The 20,280-nt window shown below is 45.4% G+C and overlaps 1 protein-coding gene across 1 annotated transcript; it reads left to right on the top strand.

Annotated features, from left to right (window-relative positions):
* Positions 1-11,261: 11,261 nt before the first annotated feature.
* On the top strand, positions 11,262-19,646 carry acta2 (actin alpha 2, smooth muscle). Its single transcript, XM_076760737.1, has 9 exons — positions 11,262-11,350; positions 15,071-15,250; positions 15,896-16,024; positions 16,108-16,218; positions 16,557-16,641; positions 17,446-17,607; positions 17,687-17,878; positions 17,964-18,145; positions 18,815-19,646. Exons 2-9 carry the CDS (start codon positions 15,122-15,124, stop codon positions 18,956-18,958), a joined length of 1,134 nt encoding a protein of 377 aa, XP_076616852.1. The 5' UTR covers positions 11,262-11,350; positions 15,071-15,121; the 3' UTR covers positions 18,959-19,646.
* The last annotated feature ends 634 nt before the right edge of the window (positions 19,647-20,280 follow it).

The following is a 20,280-nucleotide window of genomic DNA, read 5'->3' as shown; positions in this document are numbered from 1 at the left end:
TCAGGGCAGTAAAATGACATGGACATACTCTCCATGTGACTGTGAACGCCAAACATCAACTGCTGCACGAACCAGCAATGCTATAATATCACACTGCAATACAGGGCAAGCTAGCTAGGCTAGCCAGTTAGTCCGCAAGGCTAATTTCGGAATAGTCTAATGACTGAAATGTGTCTCAGTGATTCTGCAGGAACGCAGCAGAGGAAGCAGAAACAGGCCTGTGATTTGATCACCCTGAAATTAAGAATTCAGAGTGCAACAAACATAAAACTTGTTTCTTTCATGGGGAGGCGGGGGCCGCATTGGGGGGACAGGTCCACCCCTTAAGGCTATGGTAGAGGAAACAACAAAGTGGTACAGACCACGGCTAGCCGGTTAGCATGCTAACTTCAGTGGATATCTCTGCAACACAGCACAAAGACGTCTTTGACATGACTGATGTCACAAACAGTACAATAAAAACTACAGTGTACACTGAAAACTAGTGCAGTATAAGTATACAAAAAATACACACACACACACACAGACCTGTTGAAACACATTGAGTTGTTGCACAATATTTTCATGAATGAAGATGAACAGAAGACTTGTGCTCTCAGATTTTAATCACCTGTCAGGTTACAACAGGTAACAACAGGCCATGAAGGTCGTCTGTAATTCTACGCTTTCATTGGCTAAAGTAGAAAATGTTTTTATGCATAAAATCACAAAACAATGGAAAAACAATGGAAAGCCCCCCCCCCCCGTCTGCAACTATGAAGAATCACCTCAGCCTCATTTCCCTGCAGTTCACTGGTCTTTGTGTTTCCTGTGGTCCCTCTGTTTGCCCTGTGTGTGTGTGTGTGTGTGTGTGCGCGTGTGTGTGTGTGTGCGCGTGCGTGTGTGTGTGTGTGTGTGCGTGTGCGTGTGTGTGTGTCACTTCCTGCAGCGTCTCACTGGCCAGTGGAAACATTTTCTGGGAAACTTCGGGAAACTTTCTGGGAAATCTTGCCTGAAGAGTCCAGAATCATTTTCCGTTGTTTATTATCTGAGATTTTAATCTGCTTTAATTTATCAACAAGAAGAAAAAAGAGGTGAAACTCACCAGGTGTACTCAGAGACATCCAGCCAACAGGTGACAGGTAGACAGGTTAGAGAGGATCGACACAACCTATGAAGCTGCATAAAATAGACTTACTGTCACCTGCGTGTCCAGGTGACCTTCAGGTCAAATTGAAATATTTTCTGGTTGCTCAAACTGAATCTGACATTAAGAGAAAAATCAAAGTCTCCTTTTCTGATGTTTAACCAGAAACCGAAGCTCCACCTGCAGGTCGCTGTGTATTACTGCAGTGTGAGTACACTGCATCACCTCAGTGTCTCCTGCAGGGGGAGCCACAGGCCAATACATGACACAGTGGAAGACAGGAGGATGTAGAGAGGGAGAGGTGGGGGAGGAGAGGAGGTGGGGGAGGAGTTTGTGCTCCTGTTACAGAACAACGTTAGATGACTCTCTGACTGAAGGTACATCTTTTAACCACCAGGTGGCAGCAGAAGCAGCAGTTTCAGGTGATTGAACCTGAACTGAAGATGAACAGAAGAGAAGGAAACAGGTGGTGTGGACCAAAGCAGAGCTAGAAGTCCACACCACCCATACCCAGTTTGAAGATGAGGTAATGAAGTATTTTACTTGTTTTTAAAACTTTCTAAAAACACTTCTTCTACCTCGAGAAGATACTTAAACCAACATATAATCCTTCAGTATCTGTGTTACTGATGTACTGACCTGAGGAAGACGAGGGTGATCACAGTAACCTCTGCGAAGGCCGGAACTGCTTCTCTTTAATGAGGCATCTGATGTCTGATGATGATGATGATGATGATGATGATGATGATGATGATGATGCTGGTTTTCCAGGTTCGGGTCAGCCTTTGACAGAGTCAGTTTGGAGCAGCGTGGCCGTATACGTGCCGGAGGCCGGAGGTTTCCCACCCTGCTCCTGCACCCGTGGACGAGGAGCTTGAGGCGACTGCTGGTCAGTGTTTTGCAGTGTACATCTTCACTACCAGGTGCCGCTAAATCCTGCACACTGGTCCTTCAATGCATCAACAAATATGATCCAGTAACCCAAAATATATGATTCTCAGATGGGCCATTCTTCACAATGAGTACTTTTACTCCTGGTACTTTAAGTGTATTGCTAATACTTTTGCACTTTTACTTGAGTAGAATTTTGAATGCAGGACTTTTACACTTTTGTTTCCCTACTTTTAATGAAGTAAAACATGAGTACTCTTCCACCACTGGTCTCCTGTTGCCATAAACAGAAAAAAGTCAGAACAGTCAGAACACACACACACACACACACACACACACACACACACACACACACACACACACACACACATTCCTGAGCTGGTTGTGAGCAGCTTGCCGTGTGTTGATGTTTGTCAGCCAATCAGAAACAGTTTCAGACAACCCTGTAAGGAGTCCAGCTGTTTTCCCATTTTCGGTCAAAGTCCAGGCAGAGTGTGTGTCTGTGTGTGTGTGTGTGTGTGTGTGTGTGTGTGTGTTGTATGAGTGTGAATGAATGGAGGTGAAGCAGGTGGAGTCAGCTTCACCCACACACTGAAGGAAAACTGTCAGATTGTGGGTTAAACTTGCTGATTGCTGCTTAAAACATAAAAAATACATAAAACGTCATGATTTTGTTAATTTTGTGTATTTTGATTGAAATTATTTATGATAATAAACAATGTGATGCTAATTTCCCCTATGGGGGATTTACGTGTCATCTTAGAGAAATATCTGTTGGTATAAAGGAGGTGACTGACAATGTTTTAAAGGAACAGTCCCACATTTACTGACATGATGTGATTAGCTTAGCTTAGCACAAAGACTGATGCAGAGGAAACTAGTGTTGCTAACCTCCAAAGTTTAGTGGAGTAGTAGCATTAACTGTTCGTAGGTGATTCATGTTACAGCTGAGAGAAACAACAGTAACTGGTGTTAAACACAGATATTCAGATATAGATTCAGATATTTTAATAAACTCTGTTGACTCTTTACCTTCTTAAGAAAATGTTAGAATTCTGATAATGTTGTAAAATAATAACGTGCAAATGAACTTTTTCTGTCAGTGGTGGAACTTAACGATCAGTCATGAACTAAATCACAAATGTTTTTAGCTAACAGCTAGCTTGTCTGATGGCTCACATATCTGACTAATAAATGTTAGCAATAAACTGCTAACTTATCAAAAGCTAAGGGTAAGCTAAAAGCTGTTTGTAGCTACCTTTACAATGTTACAGTAACTAGCAGACAGATTGTTGTGGATTTACATGTTATATAGCTATTTTAGACATTATTTAAACTGCAATACACAAAATACAATAAAAACATGACAATATGATATATAAAAAATATTTAGCCATTCAGATAAAATGTAGTGTCATATGAAATAAATCAAATCTTTAGCACATGCTAAGCTAACAGATGCTGTGTATGTTTGTAGTGGTGTACAGTATGTACATTAATACGTGATAAGTGAAAGCAGATGGATGTAACGAGCTGAAACAAACGAGTGAAGAATGAAGCTATGAGGGAGGAGGAGGAGGAGGAGCAGAGGAGGAGATGAACGCAACTAAACAAGGACATGGTGAAGAACGACTGTACACAGTCTGAACGAGGAGTCGCTCACTTTCTACAGAAACACCAGCAGACCACACCCACCCTGTTTCCTCTCCTTACATGAGACGAGGAGGAGGAGGCAGAGTTTCCTCTTGTTTACTGATCACTTCCTTTTTTGGAGCTAAAGATACAGACACATCTCGCTGCTGTCTGTTGTTTTATGTTTTATTTAATCTCTTCTTATTCTTCTTTTTCTGCCAAATCTTCTCGTTTTCTTTCTGGAGTTTCTCAGTAAGTTTCTCTCCAGACGAGGAGTAAAGTGGGAGGTGTCTCAGATGCAGGAAGTTTTCTTTTCCTTGTAGTAAAGTTTCCTTTTAAGGAGAACCTGAGTGGAGTGTGCTGAATGACTGAAACACACTGCAGAGACGTTACAGTCGTCATGTAGACATCTCCATCCTGACACATGGCTCTAAATACTACGATACCCATGAGCCTAAGTAACTGCAGTGATGGAGGGGAGGCTCGTCCATGAAACTGAACTGATCAAACTGTTGAATGTTTTAGCAGAGAGCTATCTTCAGTTTCAGCTCACGGTTGATCTGTGATTGGCTGTTAGTGAAATGCACTGTGGGAGACGTAGTTGACTTCTGTCCTCCGGCGTTTATGTCCACAGTGTCAGTCAGCTGAAGTCAGTCAGACTCTACAGATGAAGTCCAACTTTAACCCTGAATTCATCTTATGACTCATTTTACAATCAGGCCAAATTTCTGCCAGATCAGCTGTTTGACATTCAGTTTGAGGACAGAACAACTAATTAACAGACTAATACACCGGCTGATGAACCCTGGAACCGGCTGATGAATTGTGATACCGGCTGATGAACCGTGGAACCAGCTGATGAACTGTGATACCGGCTGATGAACCGTGGAACCAGCTGATGAACTGTGATACCGGCTGATGAACCGTGGAACCGGCTGATGAACCGTGATACCGGCTGATGAACCGTGATACCCGCTGATGAACCCTGGAACCGGCTGATGAACCCTGGAACCGGCTGATGAACCGTGATACCGGCTGATGAACCGTGATACCCGCTGATGAACCGTGATACCCGCTGATGAACCCTGGAACCGGCTGATGAATTGTGATACCCGCTGATGAACCGTGATACCGGCTGATGAACCGTGGAACCGGCTGATGAACCCTGGAACCGGCTGATGAACCGTGATACCGACGGATGAACCGTGATACCGGCTGATGAACCGTGGAACCGGCTGATGAACCCTGGAACCGGCTGATGAACCCTGGAACCGGCTGATGAACCGTGATACCGGCTGATGAACCGTGATACCGGCTGATGAACCGTGATACCCGCTGATGAACCCTGGAACCGGCTGATGAACCCTGGAACCGGCTGATGAACCCTGGAACCGGCTGATGAACCGTGATACCCGCTGATGAACCGTGATACCCGCTGATGAACCCTGGAACCGGCTGATGAATTGTGATACCCGCTGATGAACTGTGATACCGGCTGATGAACCGTGGAACCAGCTGATGAACCCTGGAACCGGCTGATGAACCGTGATACCGGCTGATGAACCGTGGAACCAGCTGATGAACCCTGGAACCAGCTGATGAATTGTGATACCCGCTGATGAACCGTGGTACTCACTGATGAACTGTGGTACCCACCAATGAATCGCAGTACCCGCCGATGAATTGTGGTACCCACTGATGCATTGTGGTATGCGCTGATGAACCGCGGTACCTGCTGATGGATGGGAAATAGGATGGTGGTAAATCTTGACGTAATGATGCAGGTTAAGGCACAATTAGTCCGACTGTCTCAGCGTCCTCCTGTGATCCTTCTTCAGTTAAAGACTTTATGTCCTGCCCGACTCAAACTCTCTCACACTAAAGCATCAGTCAGTCGTCCTTCACAAAAGAGACAAACAGCCTCCAAACATTCAAGTCAAAACATTCTTTTTCTTCTTCACTGCCTCATTTAGACTGACCTTATCCCTCCATCCTCCACCCTGCTATGTTTGTCTTTTTAAGGAGATAGACTGCTGCCCCCTCCTCAAACTGATCTGTAATGTTACACACACACACACACACACACACACACACACACACACACTGACTGCAGGGTGTGTGACAGGAAAAGGAAAAATAGTAATCGGCTGAATTTCAGTAAAATTCATTGTAGATTTCCACCTGATGATGAAGCAAATGGTAGCTTTAATAACATTTATATCTATTTGTGAAATTCAATCAATAAGCAACGAAATTTAAATATCGCTGAATTGATACCAGAAAAACTTGACTTTGTGTTTCCTGTGTTTTTGTTTGAATTTCCATTTTTGAAATTTATCTGTTTCAGGTGGTGTATTACCAAATACTTTTTGGTTATTTATTTATTTTTGCCACACAATATTTCATTTTTCCTCTGATCATCTCAACAATTATTAGATGGATTGTGATAAAATGTGCTTCAGACATTCATGTTCCCCTCAGGATAAACATCAGATCAACATGTCAGTTTGTCCAACACTTCCCATCAGCCTCAGCTGCACTCTGTGTTTACAGCTGTGCTGTGTACAACCTGACAGAGCTACTAGCATGACGCCAGACTTACAGTTTTGGTTAATGATGTTATCAGATGTACATACTTATAGATAGTACATACATACATACAGCATATATATTCATACATAGATACCTACATACATACTGTACATACATATATATAAAGTATATACATACATACAATACATACAGACCTACATACAGTGCATGTATACATACATAGAGTACACACATATGATATGTACATACTCTTCAGTATCAGAAGCGTTCTGTGAGCCGTCATTTGCGAAAAACGCGTTCAAGCCAGACGACACTTGGATTTTGATGCACGTCTGTTAGGATAAGGGTGCTCGGACCAACCAAAAAGGATGAAGAACTCACAGTTATTATCTGACACAACATGAAGCTGTGTGTGTGTGTGTGTGTGTGTGTGTGTGTGTGCGCGCGCATGTGTGTGTGAGTGCGTGCGTGTGTGTGTGCGCGCGCATGTGTGTGTGTGAGTGCGTGTGTGTGAGTGTGTGTGTGCGCGCATGTGTGTGCGCACGCGTGTGTGCGCACGCATGTGTGTGCGTGTGTGTGTGTGTGTACGGACATGTGTGTGTGCGTGTGCGTATGCGCACGCGCGTGTGTGTGCACGCATGTGTGTGCGTGTGTGCGTGCGTGCGTGTGTGTCTGTCTGTGTCTGTGTGTGTGTGTGTGTGTGTGTGTGTGTGTGCATGCGTGCGTGCGTGCGTGTGTGTGTCTGTGTGTGTGTGTGTGTGTGTGTGTGTGTGTGTGTGTGCGTGCGTGTGTGTGTCTGTGTGTGTGTGTGTGTCCAGGACGGTCTGGGATCTGTCCTCAGAAGGGGATCATGGTGTACATCATGTAAACTGATGATGTCATTGTTTGGCACATCACTTAGCTGTATATATGTGTGTGTGTGTGTGTGTGTGTGTGTGTGTGTGTGTGTGAGAATGGACATGCTACACTGCCATATCAGGAGATGAGACAGGCAGAGAGGAATGTAGGACAGTAAAGAAAACCCAGAGGTGTTTCATATGGACACATGTATGATGAAGATTCTGGATATCTTCAGACATGACTTTCAGCTGCATTAACATCAGACGCTAACACTCGTTCAGAGTTGACGTCAAACATTAACACTCGTTCAGTGTTGACGTCAGACGCTAACACTCGTTCAGAGTTGACGTCAGACGCTAACGCTCGTTCAGTGTTGACGTCAGACACTAACACTCATTCAGAGTTGACGTCAGACGCTAACGCTCGTTCAGTGTTGACGTCAAACATTAACACTCGTTCAGTGTTGACGTCAGACGCTAACGCTCGTTCAGTGTTGACGTCAAACATTAACGCTCGTTCAGTGTTGACGTCAAACATTAACGCTCGTTCAGAGTTGACGTCAGACGCTAACACTCGTTCAGTGTTGACGTCAAACATTAACACTCGTTCAGTGTTGACGTCAAACATTAACACTCGTTCAGTGTTGACGTCAGACGCTAACGCTCGTTCAGTGTTGACGTCAGACGCTAACGCTCGTTCAGAGTTGACGTCAGACGCTAACGCTCGTTCAGTGTTGACGTCAGACGCTAACGCTCGTTCAGTGTTGACGTCAAACATTAACACTCGTTCAGTGTTGACGTCAGACGCTAACACTCGTTCAGTGTTGACGTCAGACGCTAACGCTCGTTCAGTGTTGACGTCAAACATTAACACTCGTTCAGTGTTGACGTCAGACGCTAACGCTCGTTCAGTGTTGACGTCAGACGCTAACGCTCGTTCAGTGTTGACGTCAGACGCTAACGCTCGTTCAGAGTTGACGTCAGACGCTAACGCTCGTTCAGTGTTGACGTCAAACATTAACACTCGTTCAGTGTTGACGTCAGACGCTAACGCTCGTTCAGTGTTGACGTCAAACATTAACACTCGTTCAGAGTTGACGTCAGACGCTAACACTCGTTCAGTGTCGACGTCAGACGCTAACACTCGTTCAGTGTCGATGTCAAACATTAACACTCGTTCAGTGTTGACGTCAAACATTAACACTCGTTCAGTGTTGATGTCAAACATTAACACTCGTTCAGTGTTGACGTCAGACGCTAACGCTCGTTCAGTGTTGACGTCAGACGCTAACGCTCGTTCAGAGTTGACGTCAGACGCTAACGCTCGTTCAGTGTTGACGTCAGACGCTAACGCTCGTTCAGAGTTGACGTCAGACGCTAACGCTCGTTCAGTGTTGACGTCAGACGCTAACGCTCGTTCAGTGTTGATGTCAAACATTAACACTCGTTCAGTGTTGACGTCAGACGCTAACACTCGTTCAGAGTTGACGTCAGACGCTAACACTCGTTCAGTGTCGATGTCAAACATTAACACTCGTTCAGTGTCGATGTCAAATATTAACACTCGTTCAGTGTTGACGTCAAACATTAACACTCGTTCAGAGTTGATATCTGATGTTAACACTCGTTCATTGTCTCCGTGTAATGTTGAAGAGTCTCTGCTGGTGATGAATTGTCTCCGTCTCTGTAGCTCCTCGGGCTTTTCAGCCTCTTTCAGCTGTCCGAAGCCACAGTTCACTTCCCGCTGAGCAGCAAACGGCCAACACAGCAGGTGGACATCGTGGAGCGTTTAGTGGCCAAAGAGCCAGACGTTTCCTTCAGCGTGAGGGACTCAGCCTGCCTGCTTTTGTCCTCAGACTCACTTTGTTGGACCTTTTGGGGTTTCTTAAGCTCATCAGTGTCAGAGTGATTCAGACTGACTTCCAGTTACACTGACTGGTGGTTTTTCATGCTCTGTTCCTGAAATGAATACTCTTATTAATACTCTGACACACCTGTGGACGTGGGCAAAGACATCCAGGAGTTGGGACAGCTGGAGATCAGCTGGGAAAAGACAAAGTTACAGTCACCACTAATCTAACGATGAAGTTCTGACCTGGTGGACTGTGTCTAGACTTTATGCTCTGCTGACTGAAGAGATGACATTTAGTTAAATCTGCACATTTAATGTTTGAGTCGTGTTTCAAAAATGAGAAATTTAAATCATTTGCTTCACGTTGAAATTGTTGTTTTGTGTTCACACGTTGAGTCTGGATGAGACACACACTTTGTTTACTAGAGGACTCCTCAGGACACCGGTCCAACTATGAAGCTAAACTTTAACCACAGTCAGTGATTGGTCACCAGTGTCAAACTCCCCCCATCAGTGTGTACATCAGGCCTCTTATTGGCTGCTTCCCTGAGGACAGACAGAAGATGGTCCTGGATCAGTTAATCCAGCTAAAGGCAGATGACAGCAATTTGAAACGGGACGTGTGTGTGTGTGTGTGTGTGTGTGTGTGTGTGTGTGTGTGTGTGTGTGTGTGTATGTCTGCTCAGTCAGTAACTGTGATGATGAGGATGATGATGATGATGAAGGAGACACAGCTGAGAATGGATAACATGTGAGTGACTGAACCTCGACATCCAGCAGCCAGAATCAGAGTGTGAGCTCACAGAGAGACATCAGGCCGGCCGACAGGTGAGCGCTTCAAACCTGCAGCTTCTCTGAACCGGACCGGAGACGGCCGTCCCCTCCATCAGCAGTCCAGGTTGGCAGCAGGAGGCTAAAAGACGCTTTCAGAGTAAAGACCAAAGAGACATGAGCTGGCAGCTCAGAGCCTGTGAAGCAGGCCGCGAGGCAGCAGCTGACACATGCAGAGTTGAGGTGGAGGTCAGTCTCACGGTCAGTGGTCTCATCAACACACACCTGCTGACAGTCCACACAGCTGGATGTCATCAGTCACTCAGGTCCCAAAACCTGTAAAGACCAGCCCTGGACCACGTGGACCACAAGGAAACTGTTTGATTCAGCAGAAAGAAACTGAAAATGGCTTGCTGTCAAGCCCCTGATGACAACACCTTCAGCTGGTCACTGGAGAGCAATCTGTCATCATCCCACCTGTCAGCTTTCAGCAGAAGAAGAAGTCCGTGAGGACACGAGCTGACGAGTTGGACACCATGTCCCTCTTTATTTCAGAGCATAACCGCACACCACGTGAAGGTTCACTGACGCGATGTGAATAGTCAAAGCTACCTTAGCACAAAGAGCTAGCAGAGGCAACGTGACGTCACATGTTTAAAGCTAGTCAGTGTTAGCCTGGTCCTTAGCTTATTGACATGTCATGTGCAGTAGAAAGTACTCAGAAGTAACAATACCACAGTGTAAAACTACTGCCACAAGTCCTGCATTCAAAATCGTACTTAAGTAAAAGTACTACAGTCTTAGCATCACAATAAACTTAAAGTACCAAAGTAAAAGTGCACAGAGACGCAGCCGTTTCACAGTTTTCTGTCTCTGCCTGTCTGTCTCTCTTTGTCTGTCTGTCTGTCTGTCTCTCTCTCTCTCTCTCTGTCTGTCTGTCTGTCTGTTGTCTGTCTGTCTGTCTGTCTGTCTGTCTCTGTCTCTGTCTCTCTCTCTCTCTCTCTCTGTCTGTCTGTCTGTCTCTCTCTCTGTCTGTCTGTCTGTCTGTCTCTCTCTCTCTCTGTCTCTCTCTCTCTGTCTGTCTGTCTGTCTGTTGTCTGTCTGTCTGTCTGTCTGTCTGTCTCTGTCTCTGTCTCGCTCTCTCTCTCTCTGTCTGTCTGTCTGTCTCTTGTCTGTCTGTCTGTCTGTCTGTCTGTCTCTCTCTCTCTCTCTCTCTGTCTCTCTCTCTCTCTCTCTCTCTCTCTCTGTCTGTCTGTCTGTCTGTCTGTCTCTCTCTCTCTCTCTCTCTCCCTCTCTCTCTCTCTGTCTCTCTCTCTCTCTCTCTCTCTCTCTCTCTCTCTGTCTGTCTGTCTCTCTCTCTGTCTCTCTCTGTCCCTCTCCCTCTCTCTGTCTCTCTCTCTCTGAGGAATGCAGTGAATGATGGGAGAAAGTCTGGCTTCGCTGTGAGCCGTCTGATTGGCTTGCTGCCTCTGGGCCTGCCCTATAAGGAATCAAGAGAGAGAGAGAGAAGGAGGAGGAGAGGGGCAGGAGGAAAGAGGGAGGAGGCCGCGCCATGTTTGGGATGGAGGGATGGATGGAGGGATGGGTGGAGGAGGTGGAGGGTTGATAAACTCAGTCGCAGCAGTTCAGACTCTCACTTCTGTCCTGCCCCCCCCCTCACGTCCCAGCAGGCCCTGCACTGCCACGGTAAGACCTCATCACCTCCTCCATCACCTCCTGCATCACCTCCTGCTTCACCTCCTCTCCTCTCTGCTCATTGTCTGTGTAAATGTGACAAAACTGGCAAAGGCTGCAAAAAGGTCTTCAGTCTCCTCTTTGATCCTGAAGCAACTCACCTCCTCTTCAACTCCTCCTCATCACCTCCTCTCCACCTTCCTTCTTCTCTTCTCTCCTCTAAGTGGAACTTACATCATGTCTTCTTTTCTTTCATCTCCTGAACCATCTCACCTCCTATTTCACCTCCTATTTCACCTCCTTCTTTCCTGTCTAACAGTGGAAAAAGTTCTCCTTTTTGCCTTCTCCACCTCCCCATTTCCTACTCCTCAAAGTTCCCTCACCTCCTCCTATTGTACCTCATCTCACCTCCTTTCTTGTCCTTTGATTTTGACTTTCTTCTAAAGCAGCAGCATGGCTCCTCTTTGAGCATCTTATCTGCTCCTGAACTCCTCCTGGTCTCCTCATGTTCCTCTTAACCTCCTCCTTTTGCTCATTTCAACAGATGGCAACAGATTTCCACTTTTCCTCCTCCATCATCATCTTATTTTTCCCTCATGTGCACCTCCTATCTCATGTCTTCACCTCCTTTTTTCAGCTTGCATCGTGTCACTCTGCTCCTAAACCATCTCACCTCCTCTTCTGCTGCCCTTCACCTCATTTTACATCCTTCGCTCTCTCTTTTCTTACTCCTTACACACAGTCTCGCCTCCTTTATCCTCTGCTCCTCCTCTCTCATATGGACAAACTTTCCTTTTATCTCCTCCATCATCTACTCCTTTTCTCCTCTACCTCTTCACCTCCTTTCCTCTGTCCTCATCTTAGTGTAAATGTAAAAAAAACCCTGCTAAAATCAATACCACATCTAATCTGCTCCTGAACCATCTGCTCCCCTTTTTCAACTCCTTTTACCTCCTCTCACCTCCTTTTCTCTCCACTGCTTGTTTTTAGTGTGTCTATGGAAAAGCTGGCAGAAGTCCTGCTCCTTTCACCTCCATCATCCTCCCCACCTTAGCGTCTTTCACTGAACTGCAACATGTCTTATTTCCTCCTTCCTCCTTTGTCTCTGATCATCTCATATGCTCATTTCCTGATTTTCTCCTCAACAGAGTTGTAAAGGTCTGTTTTATCTCCTCCTCCATCTTCTTCCCCTTCACCTCCTGCCCACTTCTCCTCATGTCTGTTTATCCTTTCGTCTCCTTTCCATCATCTTCTCCGCTCCTTCACCTCCTCCTCCTCTTCTCCTGGTTTAGTCTTTTGTTCTCTCCACTTTTCCTGTCGTGTTCTTCATGTTGCACCTGCTGAACTCGTGGACTTAGACAGCGTCGCACCAGACTGCTCCTGCGTTTCTGTGCGTTTTAGTGTTGAGGTTTTCCTCCCAGTCCGCAGAGTGACTCTGTGTTTCTGCTTCAGACTCTGTTGAAAGATGTTTGAGGAGACACAAACTCTGACGTGAGCAGAGAAACATCTTCTCTACATGAGCTGCTGATGTTTTGGGGGCTGCTTGTATTCTGGCGGGTGAAAGTTTAAAGTTTGGGTTTTTTGAGTGAAGTTTGGTTGGAGTTTGGAGTCTGGCAGGTGTTGAGATGTGTTTGATTTCACTCTCATTGTGCTGAGTTACAGATCTCACGTTTCTGCCCTGGGTGTTGACTGGCAGGCGAGCTGGCAGATGAAGACATTTGTCACATTTTAACAGCCCAAAATCTGTTTTCCTTCAGACATCAACATTAACATCCTGCTTACAGCTGAGATTTAAACACAGCCGCTCAAAGTCTCAGAGCAGCACTGTGATGTCACTGGTAAAGATCAATTATCTCGAGTTAAAAATCACTTTCATTTTTAACCATTGGCCTGATTCCACAATGTGAAAGTTAAGAAGTGCACCTCATGGTCTTCATCAGCTACATCACTGATGAAGACCATGAAGAAAAGCTCTGGAAAAAGCTAGAATTTGTCTTTCATTAATTTTCCTTTGCCTAATATCATTGTTTGGTTATCTTAAGATATCAAACTACTGTCTGGTGATCAGGACCTATTGATCTCTTATTGATAAGAGCATCATGATGAAACATCAAGTACAAACAGTCAATATGTCAGCATACAGACGTATAATCCTGATCATCACTAAACCGACCAACCTGATCAATAGCTCCATCCAGACAACACGATAAAAACGGTTTCTCATGTACACATAATTCACTTTTGATTTTGACATCAATAACCAGCCGCTGTCACACCAACCAGCAGGGGGCAGTAAACACACTGCTACTGCTACACATCAATGAGCCCCACACACACGTCCTGCTGCCACAAACACTCATTCAGCACCAAACGTGGATTCATCCGCCGCTGATAATAGTCCCAACAGACGTTTGCCTGATAAAAACTATAGTGAGCAGGAAGTGAATGAAGCTTTTAAACATGAAGCTAAATATCAGTGAGGACAAGCTCATCGCGGTCTGACAGAGACGCAGTCCAAACTGAGGACAAAATGAACCCAGACTCCTCTGAGACTCCTGCTGCCAGAAAGACCAGATAAATATTTGATCCCCGAATTTAATGACTAAATATGGTCTGAAGCCATCTCTGTCTCACTGTGAGGGAGACAGACAGGCAGAGAGAGAGAGACAGGCAGAAAGAGAGAGGGAGGGAGAGAGGGACAGGGAGAGAGGCAGAGAGAGAGAGAGAGAGAGAGAGAGAGAGAGGGCGAGCGAGGTAGAGTGAACACTGGGAGAGAGAGAACATACCAAACACAGTTAGGACTCGGCTTCATGTCCTAATTAGGAAATTTTCCCAGAGTGCTTTGTTGCTCATTCACTGAAGGACAGCGGTGGTGGTTGGGGATGGGGGTTGGGGGGTTGGGGGGGTGATGTCACTGCTGTCACGTGAAAACCTCACAACTCCAAGTTTGGTGGTGTGGACGTTGTAGTCAATGTCATGTAGAAAGCTCTCACTGCCAGCCGCACTTACGTGTTTTTCACACATGGATGAAAACTGTGTAAAACCTTGTAACTCCCAGTCTGCTCAGGTCCAGGCCTGAACGCCCGTTTACCTTTTATTGACATAAAGTTTGGGATTATTTGTTGTTATTCTTTTGTTTTATGTTATTTGATCACATTTTTGTCTTCTGTCTGATTTTACTTTTAAATCCTGTTGAAATGTCTTTTTTTGTTGTCTCATGTCTCTTGTCTCAATACCTTTCAGGTCTCATGTGAAGCACTTGAAGAGATAAATTCTCAGTGATTCAGTTGGACAGTTAAAAGACTTCAGAGGTTTTTATGTGATGGTGATGATTTACAGTTGAACGGTGAAAACTGGCCTTGAACAAATCTTCATTCTACTGATAGAAAATTCTCACATTGAAGTTAATGTTTGTGTTTTTCTTGAAAAATCATCTTCTGTTGGTCTGATGATCAGATGGTTCAGCTGGAGGAGACGATGATGTCACTGATGATTATGATGATGAAATTATTGACGAGGTCTGTTCAAATTAAAACCATAGAACGTCGATGAGACTCATGTGATGTCTCACCTTGCAGGGGCTCATGGGTAATGAAGTTTTCAGGCTGTGAATCCATAAAGCCGACAGCTGATGGATGGAAATGTCACAAACCTCCAACGCGGCTGCGTCCTTCTGTTCCTGTTCATCTCGTTGATCACTAATACTCACGCGCTCCTCTCTCTCTCTGGCAGTGTGACTCGGTGTCGTAGTGTTGTTGCTCGCCCACAGCGCCCCCTGCAGTCATGTGCGATGAAGAGGAGAGCACCGCTCTGGTCTGTGATAATGGATCGGGTCTGTGTAAGGCCGGGTTCGCTGGAGACGACGCCCCTAGAGCCGTTTTCCCTTCCATCGTGGGCCGGCCCAGGCACCAGGTGACAGCTGATTGGTCCGTATGCAGTGACTGACAGGCTAATGCTAGTGCTAACACTGCTGCCAGTGATGCAACCAGTGCAGAGAAACAGCACAGGAAGCAGTGCGTCTTTACACATGTGGACAGACCACGCCCCCAGGGAATGAGAATGAGGACCTGATTGAAGACCACAGCTGGTCACAATAGAGGTTTCCAGGGGTAGAAAACCTTCCTGAGTATAAATTCAGTTTATTAAGGTTTTGACTGTTAAATGACTTGAACAATTAGATGATTAATCATTGAAATAAAATAATAATAATAATAATAATATTAATCATAGACTTTATTTTTATAGCACAATTCATGCATAAAATGCAACAAAAAGTACTCAACATAAAAAAATATGTAATTAAATCAAAACAGCCGTCAGATAAAAAGAAAAGACACTTCAGGAGAAAGCAATGGTGAAAAGATTCATTGATTAATTAATCAGTTAATCAGCTCTGTGTGTCCACTGTCAGGTTCAGGTAAAGGATCAGCATACAGGTTTTCACGGGTCCACATGTTCTGGAAGGTCTTAGAGGAGATTAAAGAGGTCCACGCATTTGTCTCTATTACGCCGCCATGCCAACACTGACCTGTCTGTCCCTGTCTCTGCCTGTCTCAGGGAGTGATGGTGGGTATGGGGCAGAAGGACAGTTACGTTGGAGACGAGGCTCAGAGTAAAAGAGGAATCCTGACCCTGAAATATCCCATCGAACATGGAATCATCACCAACTGGGACGACATGGAGAAGGTTTCACTGCCCTTCATATCAATCACCCCTTTATTATTTATTTATTTATTTATTTACTTATTCTTTGCTCTGTGATTGGTCAGATCTGGCATCACTCATTCTACAACGAGCTGCGAGTGGCTCCAGAGGAACATCCCACCCTGCTGACTGAAGCTCCTCTCAACCCCAAAGCCAACAGGGAGAAGATGACACAGGTGCTACTGCAATTCTACACAGTACAACACAATGCTGCAGTACACTGTGATTCATGATGCTACACTGTGTGATATCCTGTAAAAGGAGTAATCGGTTCATTAAACTAAAACAACATTCTGATGTTAAGTCTGAAATAACAATAAATAACCTGAGAATTTTCACAATAAGCAGATATTTACAAAAATCAACGAAGGGTGGTCACTTTGGGTTGTACTGATGTTTTCCATAGCATGCAAACTGTTCTGGAATCAGGGTTGTAGAAAATGTTCACGTCAGACAATGATCATTCTGAATGATCACTGATCACTGATCTGTCTGTCTGTGTGTTTGTGTGCAGATCATGTTTGAGACCTTTAATGTTCCTGCCATGTACGTGGCCATCCAGGCCGTCCTGTCTCTGTACGCCTCCGGACGCACAACAGGTTGGACCACACTCCTCCCCCTCCTACTCCTCGACCTCCTCCTCCTTGTCCTCCTCCTCCTCCCTCCTCCTCCTCCTCCTCCTGTGTTCACGTTTGTGCTGAACTGTCACAGAGGTCATGAACCAGCACATGCAGACTACACATTTCACAAGTTGTTCTGCCCCAAAACATTTAGCCGTACGTCTGTTAGCAACATGTGCTCAGGTTAAGCTAATGGGCAACAAGCGCAAATGAAACACCTGAGCTGAATGCCTGCGTCCTTTAAATCAGCATTTTGGAAACAATCTGGGTTCCCGGTCAGCTACAACAGAGAGAGCATTGTCAGTAAGACAAGGCTGCTAACTCTCACGCATTCAGCGACACACTTCTCTCACGCTAACTTTTCGTCTTCGCCTCCTCTGATGTCGGCTTTTTTTCACATTCAGATGGACTGAGGCGCAGAGCATGACATGGTTTAGGCAGCACTTTTCACAGATTTCCCATGAACTCATCGATCGTCATCGTTTGAAGTGTGCATCAACAAATCACTGCACTGCGCGCTCTGGAGCAGCAGCCAGTCGCTTAGGCTGTATTGGAAACCACTGAGTGTACCAGTACGTACTGATGTGGCATGTAGCACAAACCACCCACATGTCTTCTTGATGAATCAGTAATGATGAACCAGTCGACCTCGCCTACTGGAGTGCTCCCAACAACCAGCCAGGCCAACAACAGGGATGTTTTAAACAAAGTTTGGATGTTTTTCATCACTGATCTATATAATCTTCTATATATCGCGTATGTCAACCCTTCTGAACGTCTCAGGTATCGTCCTGGACTCCGGTGATGGCGTCACCCACAATGTGCCGATCTACGAGGGTTACGCTCTGCCTCACGCCATCATGAGGTTGGACCTGGCGGGTCGCGACCTCACAGACTACCTCATGAAGATCCTGACGGAGCGCGGCTACAGCTTCGTAACCACGGGTACGACATCAGCACACGGCCATGCATTTCTGTCACAGGTAACAGGAAGCGTGTCTGAATGTGTGTGGTGTCTCTGCAGCCGAGAGAGAGATCGTCCGAGACATCAAGGAGAAGTTGTGTTATGTTGCTCTGGACTTTGAGAACGAGATGGGCACGGCGGCCACCTCGTCCTCTCTGGAGAAGAGCTACGAGCTTCCTGACGGTCAGGTCATCACCATCGGGAACGAGAGGTTCCGCTGCCCCGAGACGCTCTTCCAGCCCTCCTTCATCGGTCAGACATCCATCTGTCTACCTGTCAGTCCACCTGTCTGTCTCTCTGTCTGGCTACCTGTTGACTCACCTCTTCTGTCCTGCAGGTATGGAGTCGGCTGGGATCCATGAGACGACCTACAACAGCATCATGAAGTGTGATATCGACATACGTAAAGACCTGTACGCCAACAACGTGCTGTCTGGAGGAACCACCATGTACCCGGGAATCGCAGACCGCATGCAGAAGGAAATCACGGCTCTGGCCCCCAGCACCATGAAGATCAAGGTCAGAGAGAACAAACACCACAATGTCACAGTTACAGAAGTTAACGATGAAATTAAAACTCCAAACCCAAAAGTATATTTCTGAACAATGTCAGGAAACATTGCATTAAGAAAGCACAAGGAAGCCTGAGCAGTCTTTTCTCTGATCGTTAAAGAAAAGGTATCCTAATAAAATCTAACCTTTAGATCAAATCCACGTTTAAAGAACACCTTACTGTTCGAGTCAAGCTGATCTTTGTTTTTTTAATGTGGGCTGACGTTGACCAGAACCAGAGATTTCTTTAACCAGCGAGAATTAACAGCATATTTTGATATTTCAGGTAACTGCTTGAAACCTCAATTTTCCCTTCAATCATCATTCTGGAATATTCTTGAGATATTCTTGGAAAGATGTGATGAATAAAAATAACAAATATCCCCCTAAAAATAACTTAACATCCAAACTTGAAGAATTTAGTAAATTTTGCAGAAAACCCATTAAAATGATTTACAATCCAGTAATTAGTCTATTGATTAAAATCCAATGAAAAATACTGTAACTTTATTTAAGTGTAAATTGGTGTCATATTGAGGTGAAAATTAAAAAGTATCGCAGACAAACACCCAAACGGCAGGTCTGATACAGACTAACAACAGTTTGAAGAGTCTAATCCTCTGAATCGTCCTGCAGATCATCGCCCCCCCAGAGAGGAAGTACTCTGTGTGGATCGGGGGCTCCATCCTGGCCTCTCTCTCCACCTTCCAGCAGATGTGGATCAGCAAGCAGGAGTATGACGAGGCCGGACCCTCCATCGTCCACCGCAAGTGCTTCTAGAAAGATCCGCCTGGGTCCCCCCCAACCCCCGTTTTCTAGTTTCTTCCCAGCACAACCTTGTTTTAGCCCTCACTAAGCACAAGCTAACAGGTCCCAGGTCAGCTCCACAAACACATCCAAACAGGGATGACAGCAGCAGGAGGTCAATGATGTTTTTTTTTTGGTATTTAGGAAGAGCTAAATCTTTTATTTTGACAGCTGGTGAAAGGGAAGTGATGCTGTCTTTTGTAACTTCATATTCTTGGTTTTCCATCAGAAAATCTTCAGAGTTTCAGCTCAAACGTCCTTCCTCTCTGCTCACCTCAAAACTGTGAACATTACCCCCCCTGCCCTTGCTCTTCCATGTGACCACGCCCCCTCGCTCCACCTGTGGCCCCGCCCCCTCAGCCCTTCATGTTGATACTGTGTCTTGTCAAAAAGTGTGTTTTTATTTTTGATGAATAAAGCCTGACTGCTGCCCGCTGGTGTTATCTTCCATCATTGGGGAGAAGAGCACATTCACGAAGTCTTATGATGTCACACAATGCATGATGATGTCACAGATTAACAGGAGGCGTGGCCTCACGGTGCTGTGTGCATTAGAACCGTGTAATGAAGTGAAACGTGATGTGTGATGTGATGTGACGTCAACAACAGGGAAGTGACAGATGATTGGCCCAGGAAGACAATAAAGAGCTCTCATACAAGATGACTGTTTGTTGTTTATTTCATCACTTTAATGTTTCTGTCGTCACACTTCAGATTCTTTGTTTACATCAGACCAGCACCCAGTTCTTCCGACAATTCAACTGTCTCTTCACTGCAATGACAAACTCTGCTGCGTTCATCACTACACTTCATCCACACTTGAACTGCTTTCAGCTTCTCCTCATCGCTGACACTCACTCAGCTGAAAGTGTAACTGCTTGCACCTCAACTCTTTTCAGGGCGCACTTCAACGGTCTCTGGCCTTCACTTTCAACTGCTTCCATCGTTTACAATTACAATTTACGAGTCTGTCATGAAATGACAGTTCAGCTGCTCTCATGGCTGAGACACTGACACTTCACCTGTTTTCAGCTCTTAGTCTGACTTTCAGTGTCTGTACAAACTGACAGGTCCAACTACCTGCAAGGATTCACCTGTTTCATGTTTTCAGCAACGACACTTCATCTGACATTTCAACTGCTTTCGGCTCTCATACATCCAGCGACACCAAATATTTTTGAACCCTTCAACTGACAGTGTAACTGCTTTAACTGCCAAATCAACTTTTTGAGGGCTAACTCATGGACTTACACTTCACCTGCTTTCAGCTTCTTCAAACTGACACTTTTGAAGCT

This window comes from Chaetodon auriga, chromosome 20, assembly GCF_051107435.1.
Source record: "Chaetodon auriga isolate fChaAug3 chromosome 20, fChaAug3.hap1, whole genome shotgun sequence".
Lineage (NCBI taxonomy): Eukaryota > Metazoa > Chordata > Actinopteri > Chaetodontiformes > Chaetodontidae > Chaetodon > Chaetodon auriga.
This window is presented reverse-complemented; position numbering and strand designations above follow the sequence as displayed.